Consider the following 18494-nt stretch of genomic DNA (forward strand, 5'->3'; position numbering starts at 1 on the left):
CACGAGTGAGTAGACATCGACGCCCCCCCCACCCACCCCCCCAGATCTTTCTGCCCCCAATCGAGCGCCCACCCCCCCAACTCTCCATGCGACCCACCAACCATCTCCCTCTCCCTTCAACCCCCACAACCCTCCCTTTACACGGTGCCCCCCCCCCCCCCCCCCCCCAACCACTGTGAACCATGCATGATGCCCTCTCGGTGTCTCCTCAGGAAAAGCTCTCCCACAACCAACAGGAGTGGGCCCAGACTGGATGAGGGGTGCAGGACATAAGAATCCTCATGACCTTCGAGGAGCGTATCCTGGCGGACACCGGTGAGGCTGAGGACAGGGCGGTCACCAATGCGGAGGCTGGCTGACGCTGCAGAGGTGAGGAACCACCGGGCCCCAGCCAAAGGACTGTCAAACATGAGTTATTATTACCTTACTGACTGACCCATCCCACACACTGACCACATGGCCATTCTCCCACAGGTCTTACCAGGTGACGGAGGTGGCCCATCCTGGGTGTCCCCCTCTCCAGCCTCGCAGAAGAACACCTCAGAGGGAAGCTCCGAGGAAGACACGATCAAGACGTAAAAGCCGACATCCCTACCCTCCATGAGCGCAGATACACAGACCTCAGTGGGAAATGTTAGTGGTCAGACTTCTGGGGCACAATCTGGTGAGCACCACACAGCTGCTCATGCAGATCAGGTGGAACATAGAACATAGAACATAGAAAATACAGCACAGAACAGGTGGAGGCAGGAACCCCCAGGCGAGACAGCAGTTGGAGATTTGCTGGATCTCAGGACCCAACTGGGGCTAAGCCTGTGGAACAGGCTCTCACAGAGATGATGGAGGCATTAGGGAGTGGCCGGGAAATTCAAGGGGAGATGTCAGCGTCACTCCAGCAGATCCATAGCCGCTTGGAGGAGTCCCAGAGGCTTTGGGCGTAAGAGATGTCGCCAGGAATGCTTGGCACCGAGGCCAACACTGCTAGGATGGGGACCGCAGTGGAAGCCTGGTGCACGTCGTCGGCACCACGGGTGAAGGTGTCCAAGGCGTTGCACAGTGAGTGACAGCCATGGCTGAGGGTCTCGGCAGAATGTCCGACTCGCTGGAGAATATGACCAGTACCAGGCGGTCCTTGATGAGGTTCTGCAGTCCATGTCCCGCTCTCAGATGGACATTGCCGAGGCATTGCAGAGCATGGCCCAATTACCGAGGAACATCGGCGAAGGCATCGACACAATGGTGCTGACATTGGGGAGCCGCCAGGACTGGCAGAGCCAGATGATGCAGGGGCAGCCGGGGCTCGAACCAGCTGCCCCTCCGTCCCAAGGTGAACCTCAGTGTCCTATGGGCACTGAGCAGGTGCCAACCCCGGCCGGTCCCATGGAGTGGCGATGGTGGCCACCAGCTTCCCCGGTTTCACCCCTATGATGAGGCCACGTCTCACAACCAGCACATGGGACAGGGCAGCAGGGCTGTGTATGTGCTGCCACAAGTGAGCCGGGGCCCTCCGGCCCTAGAGCCCCCAGAGGACGCCCGCGAGGGAATGGAAGGCCATGGGATGTGGTAAGCAGCTGGCCGCCTCCACCTCAGATGTGCATCCTGGAGACACACCTAAATGTAACGGTAGAGCTAGGAAAGCAAAGCACATCGAGGATCATTGAGGGCACCGGGGAGTAATGGGAGGGGGTGAGGGGGTGAGGGGGTAAGGGAGGTCACCATCAGGATAGTGAGGAATTGTTACACACAATTAAACACCTTTGTGCACAACTAGTATGATGCCTCTGTTACATTCTTCCACAATGCGGCCGACCTCAGAATCTTTGGCTCACCTCTCCAGACATGTCCCCATTCCTGTGGCACTCACCCACCCTCAGGCCATGGACATGTCTCTGGAGCTGTGTCCCAACCCCATGTAGGCTGCTGCATGTGTCGTGTTGCCTCCCGCAGTGTTCAAGCACAGTATCCAGTCATCAGGGTCTGATTGAGATGGTAGCAATGAGCTGCACTTGCTACATGGTCCATCCACCCACGGGAATCCACTTGGGTTGTGTGAGGTTCTCACTTAACCATGATTGCCAATTCTCTATTAGCAAATGCCTTCAGCCACATGGGCAGAGGCCACGGCAGTCTGTGGGGGTTATGGGTGGTCGATGGGGCAGACAGGCAGGGACAAGGTTTGCCCTGGAATGGTTACACATGATCTAGTGGCTTGCTGGTGCCGCACGTAGTTGCCCCCAGTTGCCACCCTCCCCAGCGCCACCCCAACCCCCATGGCGGTCCACCCCTGTGGAGGGTCCCCAACCCTAGCCAATGATCTGCCAACCCCCGCCGAGCACTGGGCTGTCACGCCCAGCACCCCCGGGCTCTTTGCCTGCAAGCAAAGATGGCTACTGACCTCCTTAGCTCCACACAGAAGCCCTTCTGCCAGTTTCACGTTTTTCAAAAGGAGTACTAATTGGCGACAGCTTGACCACTTGCTGGGGAGGCCGATTAATGGCGGGAGGCCGTTGGATAAGGGGTGGCTCTCGTTAATTGTATGGAAATAGGGCTTAAGTGTTGATAATTTGTTTCTCGCCTCACTACGACAATATCCTGATTTTGTCTGCAGGAGCGAGCCAGTTGCATGGTAAACTGTTTGGCGCTTGTCGTGGTTCTCATTTTTGGCCTCTCCCGCTATTCATCGGCCTCATTTTGCTTAAGCGAGAGCGTAACGAGGCCAGAGAATTGCAGCCATTGATTGGGACACCAGGAACATTCCCTTGCTCCTCTTTGAATCATACCATGGGATGAGAGGGCACTTGAGAGGGCACATGTTTAAACTCTCATCTAAATGTGGAAGTACTTCTGACAGCGCTGTGCACTTTTAGAACTGTCAGCTTAGTTTATGTTGGGGTCTCTGAAAGGGGGTGCTTGATCTTGTCATTCTGTGGTAAGGAGAATACTATCACTGAGCCAAGGGTAATATTTGAACAGAGTTTTCTTGATGGTTCATAAACATTAGCTACTGTTTTGTGAGTACAGCAATAAAATGATAACTCATGTAATACACATGATAATGTAATATAAAGCTTATTGATAATTGAATTTTGACAGTGTTGCTACAAATGTTTATTTACTTCTGCTGTACACTGTTGATTATAGTTATCATTCTTTAATATTTGGAGCTTTTTAGACTCTTTGGTGACCTTTGAAATTTGTGTAAATCGCAGGCATATGTATGCAGCACTGTCAATTTTGTTTCTGATATAGAACACTGCATTTTACATCATAGCTTCTCATTCTAAAATTCATTGGCCCCATGTACTGTGATCACGCTTATTGCTGGCTTCCAGCATTCACCCTACGAGCTTTGGGATCAGTTGGAGGGCACCTAAATTATGTGGGACTGTTATAGGTCAGGGTTTAGAAAACTCCAAAGTATATCATGGAGTTCATCTGACCTATAACTGTGTATCGATTTTAGTTACGATGAACACAAGGGCCTGCCTTTCAGGATTTATTCATCAGAGGCCTTAAGCACTTTTAATCAAAAACAAGCTTTAATCTACAAATTTAGTTTAACATTTTAAGAAACACACAGTAAGCATTTTTATCAACGACAAACATAAATACCCCACACAGTAATCTATGTATCACCCTTAATAAATTTCCCCCTTTAACTGTTCCAATTTAATAACAAGATCCCATAAACCAGAAACCCCTTTTCAAAGGTGTTGCCCAACACACGGCACTCTTACTATCTTTAAGACCTGGTATGGATACACCTGTTTCCTTTCCAAAACAGCAGGTTTGAATTCCTTCCAGAAAACAGTTATCACTTTTAAGCTATCAAGAAATCTGGAAACAGCTTTTAAACTGAAAATAGAGAGACACTTCTTTCCAACCTGTGCAATACAAAACTAGGTCAAACTCAAAGCGAAAGTAAAACTCAGCTCCCAACTCAAAAACGAAAGTAAAAACTCAGTGCCACAGCCCAGCTCCACCCACACAATGACATCACCAAAGCCATGTGATAAGACAAAAATATTTCTTAAAGGGACACTCCCATGACAGGGTCATTTGGGTACAAGTGTCAGTATCGGCACATAATCAGTGTCCATCTCCTCCATGTAGCTGAAAAATGGAATGCCTATCAGCATGGACCATACCCCACCCCCCAAACTCACAGTAGGCTCCCAGACCTTATCTCACTCGGTATATCAGCCTCCACTATGCTGCTGGTTCCCAACTGAGCCAGGCATGTGCAAATTCCCAGCGGGTGGAGTGAATGATAACATTTACCAGTAAGAAGTGGGCAGAAGTTCTACCCTTTGTGAGGTTATCAGAAAATGCCACAGTTGGCAGAACGCCACAACAACTCTCTTGCTAATAGTTGTGCAATGATATAATGAGAGAACCTGCAAATATTTGCAGCCATTATAGATAGCTGTAGTTGCATTTATTAAAGATTACTAGGACTTGAGTCCACAACCACAGAGATTTATCGACAGCAGAGATTGAAGCATTGACTGACTTTAATTTGTGATATCATTGAGCAGCTTAAGAACTCGGAGGCGGGATTATCCCCTACCCGGCGGGGCGGGGGGGTCCCGGCGGGATGGAGTGGCGTGAACTACTCCGGCATCAGGCCGCCCCAAAGTGCAGATTTCTCCATACCTTTAGGGGCCAAGCCTTCACCGTGAGGGGCTAGCCCCGCACTGGAAGCGGGTGGTGCGCCGCCAGCTGGCGGGAAAGGCCTTTGGCACCACACCAGCCAGGACTGAAAGGACTTCGCCGGGCAGCCGAAGTCCGCGCATGCGCGGGAGCGTCCGCGGCTGCTGACATCATCCCCGTGCATGCGCAGGGGGGGGGTGTCTCTTTCGCGTCGGCCATGGTGAAGACTGTGGCCGAGGCGGAGGGAAAAGAGTGCCCCCATGGCACAGGCCCGCCCACGGATCGGTGGGCCCCAATCGTGGGCCAGGCCACCGTGGGGGCACCCCCGGGGCCAGATCGCCCCGCGCCCCCACAAGGACCCCGGAGCCCGCCCGCCCGCGCCGCCTACTCCCGCCGGGAAGAGAGGTGGTTTGATCCTCGCCGGCAGGACAGACATTCCAGCAGCGGGACTTCGGCCCATCACGGGCCGGAGAATTGCCGGGGGGGTGCCCGCCGACCGGCGCAGCGCCATTCCTGCCCCCGCCGAATATTCGGTGCCGGAGAATTCGGCAACCGGCGGGTCGGGAAATATGCCAGCCCCCGGCGATTGTCCGACCCAGCAGGGGGTCGGAGAATCCCGCCCCATATTACAACAGAAATCAGCTAAATTCACCAACACTAATTTCTTTGAAAAGATAGTTACATTTAAGCAAGAACAAATTTTCCGCTATAATTTGAAGAAGGTTGGAAAGTTGCAGTATAAACAGTTAACAGATGAGATGTGCATGATGTGGATAATGATGTACCACTTACAATAGTCAGTTATTTGTTAGAATCTAAGAGTGAGGTTAAATCATGCCTTAGAGCTTTGTGCCTACTCTGTACCCTGCTTTGAAGTAGCACTAATAAACAAATGTTAAGCAAACATCAGAGTATATCTACAGTCTTTTACAGATGCACCATAGAAAGCATCCTATCTGACTGTATCACAGCCTGGTATGATAACTGCTTGGCCCAAGACCGCAAGAAACTTCAGAGAGTCATGAACACAGCGTACTCCATCACACAAACCTGCCTCCCATCATGGACTCCAGCTACACCTCCCGCTGCCTGGGGAAAGTGGGCAGCATAATCAAAGACCCCTCCCACCCGGCTTACTCACTCTTCCAACATCTTCCATCGGGCAGGAGATACAAAAGTCTGAGAACACACACGAACAGACTCAAAAACAGCTTCTTCCCTGCTGTTACCAGACTCCTAAACAACCCTCTTATGGACTGACCTCATTAACACTACACCCTGTACGCTTCATCCAATGCCCATGTTATGTAGTTACATTGTGTACCCTGTGTTGCCCTATTATGTGTTTTCTTTTATTTCCTTTTCTTTCCATGTACTTAATGATCTGTTGAGCTGCTCACAGAAAATACTTTTCACTGTACCTCTGTACATGTGACAATAAACAAAATCCAATCCAATCCAGTCTGTCATAGAATAATAGAATCTCTACAGTGCAGGAGGCCATTCAGCCCATCGAGTCTGCACCAGCCCTTGGAATGAGCACCCTACTTAAGTCCATGCCTCCAGCCTATCTCTGTAACCCAGTAACCCTACCTAACCTTTTGGACACTAAGGGGCAACTTAGCATGGCCAATCCACCTAACCTGCACATCTTTGGACTGTGGGAGGAAACTGGAGCACCCGGAGGAAACCCACACAGACATGGGGAGAAAGTGAAAACTCAACAGTCACCCGATGCCGGAATTGAACCCGGGTCCCTGGAGCTGTGAGGCAGCAGTGTTAACCACTGTGCCACCGTGCTGACCAGCCATCTGTCTAAGAACCAAGTCCCAAAATAGAAGTACCCAATCTCTGAACATGGTGGCAGTGATGGAGACATCAATGTAAAAAATACATCAGTGTTATCGAAGGAGCCATGGAGTAAAGTAGCTTTTGAAAGTAGTTTGAGAAATTTCAGCAGTAGCAGAAGGCACACTAGGGAGGGGTGACAATGATTGTACCTAATGAGCAGTCACTCCCCTTTCCCGCCCATTTGACTGCCTCAAGGACCCGCAGTGGGAGTTTTGGAAATGCCTTTTTCTCCGGCACCAAGCAGTATCAGGGGCGGGATTCTCCCCTACCCGGCGGGGCAGGGGGTCCCGGCGGGACGGAGTGGCGTGAACCACTCCGGCGTCGGGCCACCCCAAAGGTGTGGAATCCTCCGCACCTTCAGGGGCTAGGCCCGCCCCGGAGTGGTTTACGCCCTGCCGGCCGGCGGGAAAGGGGCTTGGTGCCACGCCAACCGGCACTGAAGGGCCTCCGCCGGCCAGCGCCAGTTGGCGCATGCGCGGCGCGCCAGCGTGTGCTGGTGTCATCCCCCTGCATGCGCAGAGGGCTTCGTTTCCGCACCCGGAATGGCGGACCGGTACAGCTTCCCGTGCAGAAGGATAGAGTGCCCCCACGGCACAGGCCCGCCCGCGGATCGGTGGGCCCCAATCGCGGGCGAGGCCACCGTGGGGGCACCTCCCGGGGCCAGATCCCAACACGCCCCCCAAGAACCCCGGAGCCCGCCCATGCTGCCAGGTCCCACCGGTAAGGGACCTACTCCAATTTACACCGGCGGGACTGGCAAAAGTGGGACGGGACTTTGGCCCATCGCGGGCCGGAGAATTTGGGCAGCCCCGGCGCCCATTGAGTCATGCCGGACCCCACCATTCTCTGATGCGGGCGGCGTGACTCATGGGGCGCTGATCTTTGGGGGGCCGGAGAATTAGGAGGACGGCGTGGGCAGGATTCACGCCGACCCACGGCGATTCTCTGACCCGGCGGGGGGTCGGAGAATCCCGCCCCAGATCTTCACAAAAAAGAGCCTGAGTTAGTTCCTTTCTTTATGCGGTCGGTGCAGATGATGTTCTGTTAAGGCTGGGTGTGCGGGAGCCACTGTGAATTTAAGGCTGGGTGTGCGGGAGCCACTGCAGGCACTAAAGTTTGTGCATTTACATTTTATTTCTGTTTTGTTCTTGATTTTAAGCGTATATTGAATATTGAAAGTTATTTTGTATTAAATATTACTTTGTAGGCATTGATCTAAACCTAGCTGTGATTGTATTTTGATCAGTAGTAACATGTTTTCCTAAGACTTTGTTTTCCATATTGGCGATCTGATATTTGGTTTGCATCTCTGTTTTCCATTTCTAAGGCAGGATACATCGGGGAGCCTACTCAGAGTAGGCAGTAAAAGTATCCCTGGAGATAGTGGAACAGTGGTCGACCCGACCTCAGAGAGAGTGTGTGTGTGTGTGTGTGTGTGTGGGGGGGGGGGGAGAAGCATGGAGAGAACGCAGGAAGTGGGCAAGAGAAGACCTCAAAGGATTAAAGGAAGAGCTGAAAGCCACCAGACGCAGTTGTATTCTCTCCCTTTGCATCGTAATGAGAAGTTCCTTGGAAGTTTTGGAAATGAGCTACAAACAAACAATAGAGCTGTAATCAATCAGAAACTGAGAGAAGCCACAGCAGAAGGAGAACTAAGAGCGATGAGAAAAGAGTTGGGCAAACTTATCAAATAACTGCAGCTGGTCGGAAGTGAGTTAAAAGTTTGAGACCTTGGTCTAAAGGAGAAGCAGCCCAGCTACATCAAAGCCACTATGCCAAAGACAAAAGTAGGTAGGAAATGTTATCAAGTACAGTAAGAAACAATACAACATTCACCGGCCAGCGGATAGGGAACTAGTGTTAGAGCCAGAAGAGGGAATAAAAAGAGAGAGAAAGCACGAGCAGTACCCCAAACAGGCAACACAGAATGGAACCTGATTTGAGCTGGAGAAATCGCATTGTAATGAGGCAATTGGTTTTGTGATGAGTGAGAGGACTGCTAGTCTCAGAGTAAAACACATGAAAGACCTGATCCATGACATTCATGGATCTGGTTCCTAGAAAGTTAATTTGTTCTTCAACTTGGGGAGATGATGTCAGCGATGGGTAGAGCTAAGATTCAGTGAGACATTTTGAGAAAGGTTCTCGAAGAAGGATTGAGGTCTGATCTGGCTACCACAGAGTCCACAAGGGCAGTTTTCTTTCCCAATAGGATGGTTTAAAAAAAAGAGTAATAATATTTTAAAGCAGAGCAGTCTTGTCTGAAGAGAAGGAAGAGGCTGAAACTACCCACTTGAAGTAGCTATTTGAAGATATTCAGCCAGAATCTGCAATGATTCTAATTGGGGACCAAATCAGTTCTGCAAAACAAGTATGCCCTGCTGATTTTAAGCTGGATTGAGAGCTGTTTGTTTTCTTGTTGTTTAATGGGGAATTGGGTATTAGTGTTAAGGGGTAATTGTAAACTTTGCTTTTTGTTTTAAAATACAAAATCCCTATTTCTTCATACAATCTCTTCTGGAACAAATCATTCTTTCCGCACAGTCTTGCAAAATAAACTAAAATATTGGAGTTTCAGTCCAGTATCCTAGCCACTGTTGGGGTCTGGTCTGGGATCGTAATAAAAGTCACAATAATCAAGGAAGAACACCGAGGTGTTCAGAAACAGAATATTAAGTTGGCAGAATATGTTAGTAGATTGTGAATTTCCCACAAAGAATTGGAACTGCTCCGATCGAACTGCATCAGGTGGTGCTGGAATGAGAAAAATGTATGGGTGGAGGAGGAAGCGTATGTATGGCATAAAGAACTCCACATGTCCATGTATGGTATAACAAATTCTTCATGGCCAAGCAAAAGATTGGTTGACGTAGTAGACGAAGCAGTGGAAATTCAGCCTTCAGAAGCTGAGGAAGTTTATACACTCAGCAGTAAGATTTTTCAAAGACAACAACCACGAGACAGGGGGCAGACAAGCAAGTTATACATCCCTCAGTTCTTCACAAAGTAAGTTGGAAGTGAGATTGATTTTTCGTTTGAAATTTGAATCAAATCTCAAAATCACAGAGGTGCAATGGGAAAAGGTCACGGTCTAAGACCTTTGAGCCAAAGAGCACCAAAAGGCGGGAAATTGTACAGAACCCTTCCGGATGGACGACTCGCTTTGAATATATACAGTAAATATTACATGTATCACAAATTTATTGAAATATCTCAGAACGCAATATGATCTGTGTAGAAAACTTGAACATCATTGCACTCTCTGTGATGGACATTTTGAAATGTTTTGTAATGTTCTTTCAGATATTTTAAGAATGAAGCATATCTTTGCAAAGCAAAATGGGGAGAACAAATAATTAGTATTTCAGTTGTGGACCCTTTGTCTATACTAATCTATAGATCTATAGGTTCTGACTAATTATGGAAATATCTCTTCGTATTGGTTTCAAATTTCTAAAGGCTGATATTTACTTTCAGTGATGGTGCAAAACTAACCAATTGGCAGTCTTATTTGTTGAGTTCAAGGAGCGGCCACACAGGGAGCGTAAGGAACAAAAGATTTATTAACAACAAAACAAAGACTAGTGCACTGGTCCCAGAAGGGGCTACCCACGCCCAGCTCACACTCCAGGAGCGAAATTCTCCATCCCGCCCCGCCACATTTCTGCCCCGACCCGCCGGCGGGATGCTCCGTTACACCGGCCGGTCAATGGGGTTTCCCATTGTGGGGCAGCCCCACGCCGTCGGGAAACCCCCGGGCGCCGGCAAAACGGAGACTCCCGCCGGCGGAGAATGACGCCCCAGGTTTCCTCGCCTGCTGATGAGGGAGCTCTGCCCCCTCAGCAGGAGAGCTTGTGTTCCACATGACTCAAGAGAGCATAATTAGCCTGGCCCCATGGGTCTCGTGTAGGTTACAACGCTATTAAACATCTTAGCCAATTTTCCTTTCCTTTCCTGCTGCCTATTTTTATAAATCGTAACTGCAAGTTAAAATTAGACATCTATCATCAGATAACTATCAACACTGCCTCCATCAATCAGGTGAACAATTCTGTTCCTTTCACTTACCACAAGGTTGTGAACCCTGTGGCTCAAGAGAACCTTTCTGTAGGAAGGGGAAAACCTATTAGGGGGCACGGATGCACAGTGGTTAGCACAGTTGCTTCACAGCTCCAGGGTCCCAAGTCCGATTCTCTGCTTGGGTCACTGCCTGTGCGGAGTTTGCACTTTCTCACTGTGTGTGCGTGGGTTTCCTCCGGGTGCTCCGATTTCCTCCCACAGTCCAAAGATGTGCAGGTTCGGTGGATTGGCCATGCTAGATTGCCCTTAGTGTACAGAAAGGTCGGATTGGGTTACAGGGATAGGTTGGGGGGGGGGGGGGGGGTGAGCTTAGGTAGGGTGCTCTTTACAAGGACCGGTGCAGACTTGATGGGCCAAATGGCCTCCTTCTGCATTGTAAATTCTATGATATTAGGACCTGTTTTCTTATGCTCTGCAGATATTAAGAGCAGCACTGATGATGACCCAGGTGATAGTCTGAAGCTTTCTCGACTTCTCGATTCTGTCATGTATCACTGAGGAAAGGAAATTAAAGAACATTTTCACCATGAAGAAGCAACCTTCTAACAGAAAATAGGTTTAATTTCATCCCATGATGATTCAGGAATTAATATATGTAAACTTTGTTCTAACCTGGAATTATTGTCTTCTTGCAGCTCTGACACTTGGAGGAGTATTCATTTGAATAACAGTCTGTACAGAGCAATTGGTCGTCCTTGGCAGAGAAAGGCTTATCCACCAGTGACCGTTTGCACTGGAAGCAATGGAAGCAGGCTTCATGCCAGTGGCGATCCTTATAGGACAAGTCCTGTTGGAATCAAACGATACATTAAAAATACAAAGCTGAAGCATCTCAAATTGCAGATAAAATGTCACACAGTTTACATTGGAGTTACTGTTCCATGTTTCAATGGGGGTAGGGATATTTCCTGAAGTATCCTGTAGATAAGACAGATGTTTCTGGTTTACATTTTTGTTTGACAGTTAAGAGCATAAGCTGTACAAAAATGATCATGCGCATATGCACAGGACGTGCTGCACTAATAAGTTAAAAATGTAGAAGTACAGTAACTCTCGTGGAAATTTATCTTTGTGGAAAATGTGAGCAGAAGCTAGCAAATTGCTTTACAAACATACTTAACCATAATGAAGAGTAAAGCTGGGAAGTAATTTTCATTTTAAACGGGCTCCTTCTATTGCATTTTATTTGCAGTTGCAGCACATAGACATGCACACTTAGTTGGCATGGTACATATAGCACAGTCTACATATTATAGAGATGGAGTGATTGATAGTAAGCATTAAAAAGTAGTTCATGAATGGACCATGAGTATGCTCTGGTCAGTTTGCTTGCTGCCACCTCAGTGGGTGGGCACTGTCTAGCAACGGCTGTATGAACATACAAATAAATGACATGAAAAGACCAAGCCATCCAACAAGCCTCTCCTGCCCTATATGGTAAAGCATGCAGGCAACATTAAACCCATCTCACCTAACATGCCACCCTTACCATAACCAAGTAATCTCCTGGGAAAGGCAGAAAAGCAGAGCAATAAAACCTTAAGTGCAAAATCTCAGTGAGGTTCTTCTCTGACTCCCAGAAGCAATCAAGCAAACTCCATAAGACCATGGTGACGGGCACCATTATTCCTCATTAGCTCAAATACTTCTATAATCAAGTGTAGTCCGCTGCCAGGAACTTGTCCAGCTTCACCTTGACCTCATGCTGGAATTCACACAACCATTTTGCACTGATAATTGAATTCAAAGGTCAATGACTATGCAAAAAGAACCTCCTGACATCTATCTTAACTCGATACTTTACAAATATATTACACAGGGCAGCAATATGGCGCAGCAGTGGTTAGCATTGCTGCCTCACGGTGCCGAGGACACGGGTTCAATCCTGGCCCCGGAGACTCCAGATTGGGACACCACTGAGGAGTTCTGGTGAGCGGAGCTCCTGAGTGCAGAAAATGGGGCTTTGTGCGTCCTCGGCCGCGTGGTCCCCGCTAAGGCCCCCTATCTAACCAGGGGCATTAAATAGCGGGGAGTTGTGGGCAGCAAGGTGGTGCAGTGGTTAGCACTGCTGCCACATGGCGCTGAGGACCCGAGTTCGATCCCAGTGTCTGCATGGGTCTCACCCCCACAACCCAAAAAGGTGTGCAGGGTAGGCGGATTGGACATGTTAAATTGCCCCTTAATTGGAAAAAACAAATTGGGTACTCTAAATTTATTTTTTTTAAAGCGGGCTGTTTCTCGGTGCCGGGAAACATGCGGTAAGTGTTGTTTACTGAGAAAGAAATGGTTAGATAAATCTGTAGATTGAGATAACATTCAAAAAATATTCAAAGTCCAGGCCAGGAGCTGCTTCATTGTGTAGATTTGTTTAACAACTGAAAATATATAAAAACAACCACATTTCCACAATGTCGCGTCGCAAAGCAAAGTATCCAAGTGAATTTCTTGAGACAAAAAAGGGCACACTAATTGTTCAGTAGGCAGCTAGCATTGCATGCTCTGGTACGGAGCCTGACAAACTAAGAAAGCCCAATCTTTGATCTGAGCCCAATCTTTATACTCAGCTGGAACAATGATGGGGATGCAATGTCTTTTCAATAGGCAAAGGACAACAGGTAGAATATTCCTGCTCACCTGCGAACATCTTTTGGAAGGTGTGTGTGTGCACGTGTGCATGCATGTGTATTTATGAGTGGCCCGGCACCACCCACTTTCTATGGTCCGATGTAAAAAATATCTGCTGCAGCAAGGTACAGGATGGTGTGTTGGGTACTCTGGATCTGTGGAGACTGCGTTTACCTTAGCAGTAACATAAACAGGCTACCAACACTTGTAATAGTACAACTCTATTTTATTTAACTAAGAGCTGTTAAACATACTTGCACTGTGGGTCGACACTATGTTAGATTGACTGAAGACCTATGCCTAATCTGACCAGCCTACACTGCTAGCACATGGTGGATGTTTGTGCTATTGACTGCGGGCTCTGTCTCTCTCAGAGGCTGCATCCCGAATGAGCGGGAAAACTGGTGCCCTCTGTCTTTATAGTGACCGTGCCCTAACTGGTGATTGGCTGCTGTGTTGTGTGTGTTGATTGGTCTTGCAGTGTGTGTCTCTGCACCATCATATACCGATGTGTATATTATGACACAGGAGAGTTGTGGATGTAATGGAATTACACCCAACTAGTCATCGCTTTCAGAAGAACAGGAGAGACATTTAGGAAAAAAGGTACAAAATCTTTGTTTAATATGTAATCGACAGGTGATACAAAACATAGCCATCTTGTAATGTGAAAAATAACTTCAGGTATTCATTCTCCCTCACATGTGGTGATATTGTAAAATCAGGATCTGGTCATGGTATTGTTCTTGTGTTTATTGTTGCAGTTTTAATTGGATGTAGAGAGTGCCATTTTTCAAGTTTACATCTTTTTAAACTCTGAAGGGGCCAATTGGTCTGTATTCAAGGAAACAAACATCCAGAAACTGCTGATAAATGTGTCTCGTCTGCAGTCACTCTGATAAACATTTAAAGTTTCTCTAAAGTCTGTCACGTGCCTCCTGTGGTTTGTCTCAACCAGTCAAGATGCATTGTTTATGACAATATGTCAAAGAGTCACATTTACTGAGATGTTTATGATAGGTGATGGACTGATGCCAAAATAATCTTTGCAACACATGTTGGAACGGCCTTTTATTTCATGATCTCACTCTAAGGCCACATTTTTCATCCAATCTGACAATATGGCGAGCTTTACTGTGGTTAATTATCGAAGCAGCACCCCTTATGAGCTTAGTCAGTTAATACTATGAAAATGATCTACAATCTATGTCTTTCACTTTTACAAATTCATCATTTAACATGGAAAATAACCAGTCCAAATGTTATGCAGTAAATTGATTATATTATAAAAACTGCAAAGGATTCTTAGCGTGCAGCAAGCTGGAGTTGTTTGGCCACAAATATTTGCTGTACGTCTGAACTCCAAATCAATCAAAGATTTTTTGGAACCTAATAAATTATTCTGTTCAGCAGAAGAAACAAAAATTAAAGATAAGTTCTTGTTTTATGATGGTATCTGAGTCTTCAATAACTAAAAGTGCAAGTTGTTAAGTATTGTATATTGTGTAACGACAGCAGACTAATAGTATCAATGACCAATGGGCAATTTGAACTATTTGAAGGAAGACTTATGTCTTTAAACAGAAAGGCAAGCAAAGACACTGAGGAGAAGATGGCCAATAAACTTTCTGGAAAATTCCATTGTGGATTATAGTTGACAGAACTGTCATGAGAGAACATTGACAGTGAAGGCCCACTTCAGACAGAGACACTTGAAAGGAAGAGTTGAAATGCAAAAGACTGAATTTTGACCTCCTGTGGTCGCACAGACAATGTAGACTGATTGCCAGATCTCAGCAGTTATCCAAAAATCCATCCCCTGTTGATTTTTTAAAATATCAATTTAGAGTACCCAATTATTTATTTCCCAATTAAGGGGAAATTTAGCGGGGCAATTTAATCTACCTTGCTCATATTTTTGGGTTGTGGGATGAGACCCAAGCAGACACGCGGAGACTGTGCAAACTTACACGGACAGTGACCGGAGTCAAACCCAGGTCCTCGGTGCCGTGAGGCAGCAGTGCTAACCACTGCGCCACAGTGTTCTCCTGTTCATTTATGTCGCTAAATGTATAAAATGATCTGAGATCAGAGAAAGAACGGACTCCGGACGCAAGACTTTCCTGCCTTGAGTACATAGGGAAATTAGTTAAAAAGCTGCTACAGATCTGTGTGTGTGTGCTGGTGTGCCAGTTTGTGAGTGACCAGAAACAAGAAGAAACAAGAAGTCACCCCAGTTGCAGGAAGTCTCTCTGTCTCTCTTGTTGGAGGCAAAGCTTTGCAGTCGCCACAATCAAAAGGACATCGGATAGTCTCTCTGCCATCCAGCCAAACCCAAGTGTCTCCAATTAGCTACAAAACTGCCAAAGTCAGCTCTACCAGTGTCACAATCCCAGTTGATGTTATAACTGGATTGGAAGATCTCAGACTGGAACCCCCCCCCCCCACCCCCCCCCCCCCCCCACCCCCCACCCCCCCCCCCCCCCCCCCCCGGGTCGGAGAATCACCAGGGGGCGGCGTGAATCCTGCCCCGCCGCTCCGACTCCGGCTGCCAAATTCTCCGGCGCCGGTTTTCAGGCGGGGGCAGGGATCACACCGCGCCAGTTGGGGGCCGTTGGCAATTCTCTGGGTCACAATGGGCCGAGCAGCCGCCCGTTTACGGCCAGTCCCGTCGGCGTGAAATAGACATGGTCCATCCCGGCGGGACCTGGGTTGGAGGGCGGCTAGCGGAGTCCTCGGTGGGGGGGGGGGCGTGGGGGGATCCGGCCTTGGGGGGGGGGCCCCCACGGTGGCCTGGCACGCGATCGAGCGGGCCTGTGCCATGGGGACACTCTTTCCCTCCGCGCCGGCCTCTGTAGGGCTCCGCCATGGCCGGCGCGGTGAAGAAACCCCCTGCTCATGTGCCAGAACACGCCGGCAGTTCTGCGCATGTGCCAACTCGTGCCGGCCCACGGCGGCCCTTTGGCGCCGGTTGGCGTGGCGCCAACCCCTCCGGCACCGGCCTAGCCCCCAGAAGTGCGGAGGTTTCCGCAACTTCCGGGTGGCCCAACGTCGGAGTGGTTCACGCCGCTCTTAGAGCTGGCATCGGGCCATCACGCCAAGTGCGGGAGAATCCCGCCCCAAAACTTTTACTTTATTTATAAAATGTGGAGGAACAGAGTTACAGGACTGCTATTTAGTGTTAACAACAAGATTTGTTTTAAAAATTAAACATGAAAAAATTGGTTATGATACAATACTCCTTTACTCCCCCCTGAGCTTAATAATTAAAGACAGTGTTTTAGGATTAACATGGATTACAAAGTACATTTTGTCAACAATAGTCTCATCAACACAAAGTCCCTTTTAAGCACACAAGATGACTGTGGTAAGACACACTCCTCTCTTGAGCCCAACTGAATGTCTGTGGATTTCTCTTCAAAATCCCCCCAGCTGATTCTTATACTGTGGGACACCTTGTCCCACTGAATTCGAGCTTTCACACGAATGATTTCAAATTCCGCTTTCAAAAGTTACACTTTCAAATCTTCTGTTAAATTATGCTTTCCATCTGCTGTTTCCATCAAGGTTTTACACCTCTCCCTTCAGGTTTCCTTTGTCTTAAAAGCTTGTACACAAACTCCAAGGTCCAGCCACCTATTTCCACAATTGTTTCAAATATGTCTCCCAAACTGTACTAATTTCTCTCAAACCTTAGCACTGCAGATAGTTTTTTGGCCTCTCACGATCCAATGCCGTTTCAACTTTCCATGACCTTACTAAACAGTTAGCTGTCTGGTTCCCAGTTTCCTCAGTTCCATTTAGTCCAGACTCCTTGGAAACTTCTCTTAATTTCTCCAATTTCCTTAACCAGCTGGATGTTTTCTTAACCATTACTCCATTGTATGATTTTTCTTCTCGCAAGGCTGAGAGAGATGTTACCTCTTTAGCCTTATAAAACCAAATGCTTCTAGCAGAGTTCTGAGAGCTTCTTTTTCCCTCATTAACTATCTCCAACTGCAATCAAATTAGTTAAACTAAAACTTAAATATGTTGCTACCTTATAAGGCCTCAGTTGCTAAGCTGCCACTGCTGGGTTATTTACTCTTCAGGCTGTAGCCCTCTCTCAGCACAATAGAATCACAATTAAATTGAAATCAACCCCCACACAAACAAGCACCTCTGTCCAGCATGAATCTAACTATAAGTCTAACTCTTCCAGGCACAGAAACATTAAATTAAACCCACTTATTTCTAATGTTTACCAATACAAATATAAATCCCTTAAAACTACCTTTATTTTCCAAACACCAGAAATATCCAAATTAACGTCCACAACCTACTGCCATTTACACCTCATTTACAGATAAGCCGAGGACTGATTTGTAAATTTAAAAAAACTTTTATTTGGTCTCTTAACGTTTCATTTCTGATCTGTGTAAACGAGTGTTGCATTTTCCATTATATTTCTTGGATTTTAGTAGCTAATAAATTTACTCTTTCTTTGTCTCAAAAAATCCCGATTAAATTAGCTCCTTCTGAAGAAATGAATACATTTGGACTAGGAATGGGGAATGGATCCCTTTAGAATCAACCTAGTTGTGACCAACTGATGGGATCATAACAGAATTGGGGTCCCGTTCAGGAATTTAACAAATTGCAGGATCTCATCTGGACACCGGTCATAAAAACGACTTTAAAAATGACTGCCATGGCTGGCAGAGAGCATTGTTATCCATAGCTGGATTTTGAATTCTTTGGGAGGCAATCCATTTAACTAATTCAGTCTTGAACGATCATCAGAATAACAATTTGGCTTTGCCAGTTAGGAAACTGACATCTGCACTCAGGATTTCTTCAGGTGACTAAATCTTGCCAAGTCAGGACCTTGAATGCTTCACGGTAGGTATGTTATCATGCTTATTGCATACATAGATTATAAAATGCGTACAACAATAAGCAACATGCATAGGTTATTGTGCAAGATGAATTGGTCAACATACAATTTGCATATGTCACTTCAGAACATGCATATGTCATCACTCAATGTGCATAGGTCAATATAAAACATGCATAGGTCATTGCACAATAGTATCAGTCAACAGGCAACATGCCCAGGTTACAGACTTGGAATTCTGCGATGCATAACTCATCTCCTGACTCCAAAAAACTGAAAATGATCTACAAGGCACAAGAAGTGTGATGGAATACTCTCCACTTGACTAGGTGGGTGCAACTCCAACAACACTCAAGAACTCAACACCATCTCAGATAAAGCAACCTGCTTGATTGGCACCCTATTTAGC

At 47.2% G+C, this 18494-nt stretch overlaps 1 protein-coding gene across 9 annotated transcripts in view; it reads right to left on the bottom strand.

Annotated features, from left to right (window-relative positions):
• Window positions 1-18494, bottom strand: part of LOC140391788 (four and a half LIM domains protein 2) — a 98719-nt gene that overhangs the window by 34798 nt on the left and 45427 nt on the right. For all 9 annotated transcript variants that reach the window (XM_072476660.1, XM_072476659.1, XM_072476661.1 and 6 more), the window contains one exon: window positions 11197-11371. In XM_072476660.1, the coding sequence (XP_072332761.1) occupies window positions 11197-11371 (175 nt within the window). The remainder of the gene's footprint in view (window positions 1-11196; window positions 11372-18494) is intronic.

The sequence above is a fragment of the Scyliorhinus torazame genome, chromosome 15, assembly GCF_047496885.1.
Source record: "Scyliorhinus torazame isolate Kashiwa2021f chromosome 15, sScyTor2.1, whole genome shotgun sequence".
In the NCBI taxonomy this organism is placed as follows: Eukaryota; Metazoa; Chordata; class Chondrichthyes; order Carcharhiniformes; family Scyliorhinidae; genus Scyliorhinus; species Scyliorhinus torazame.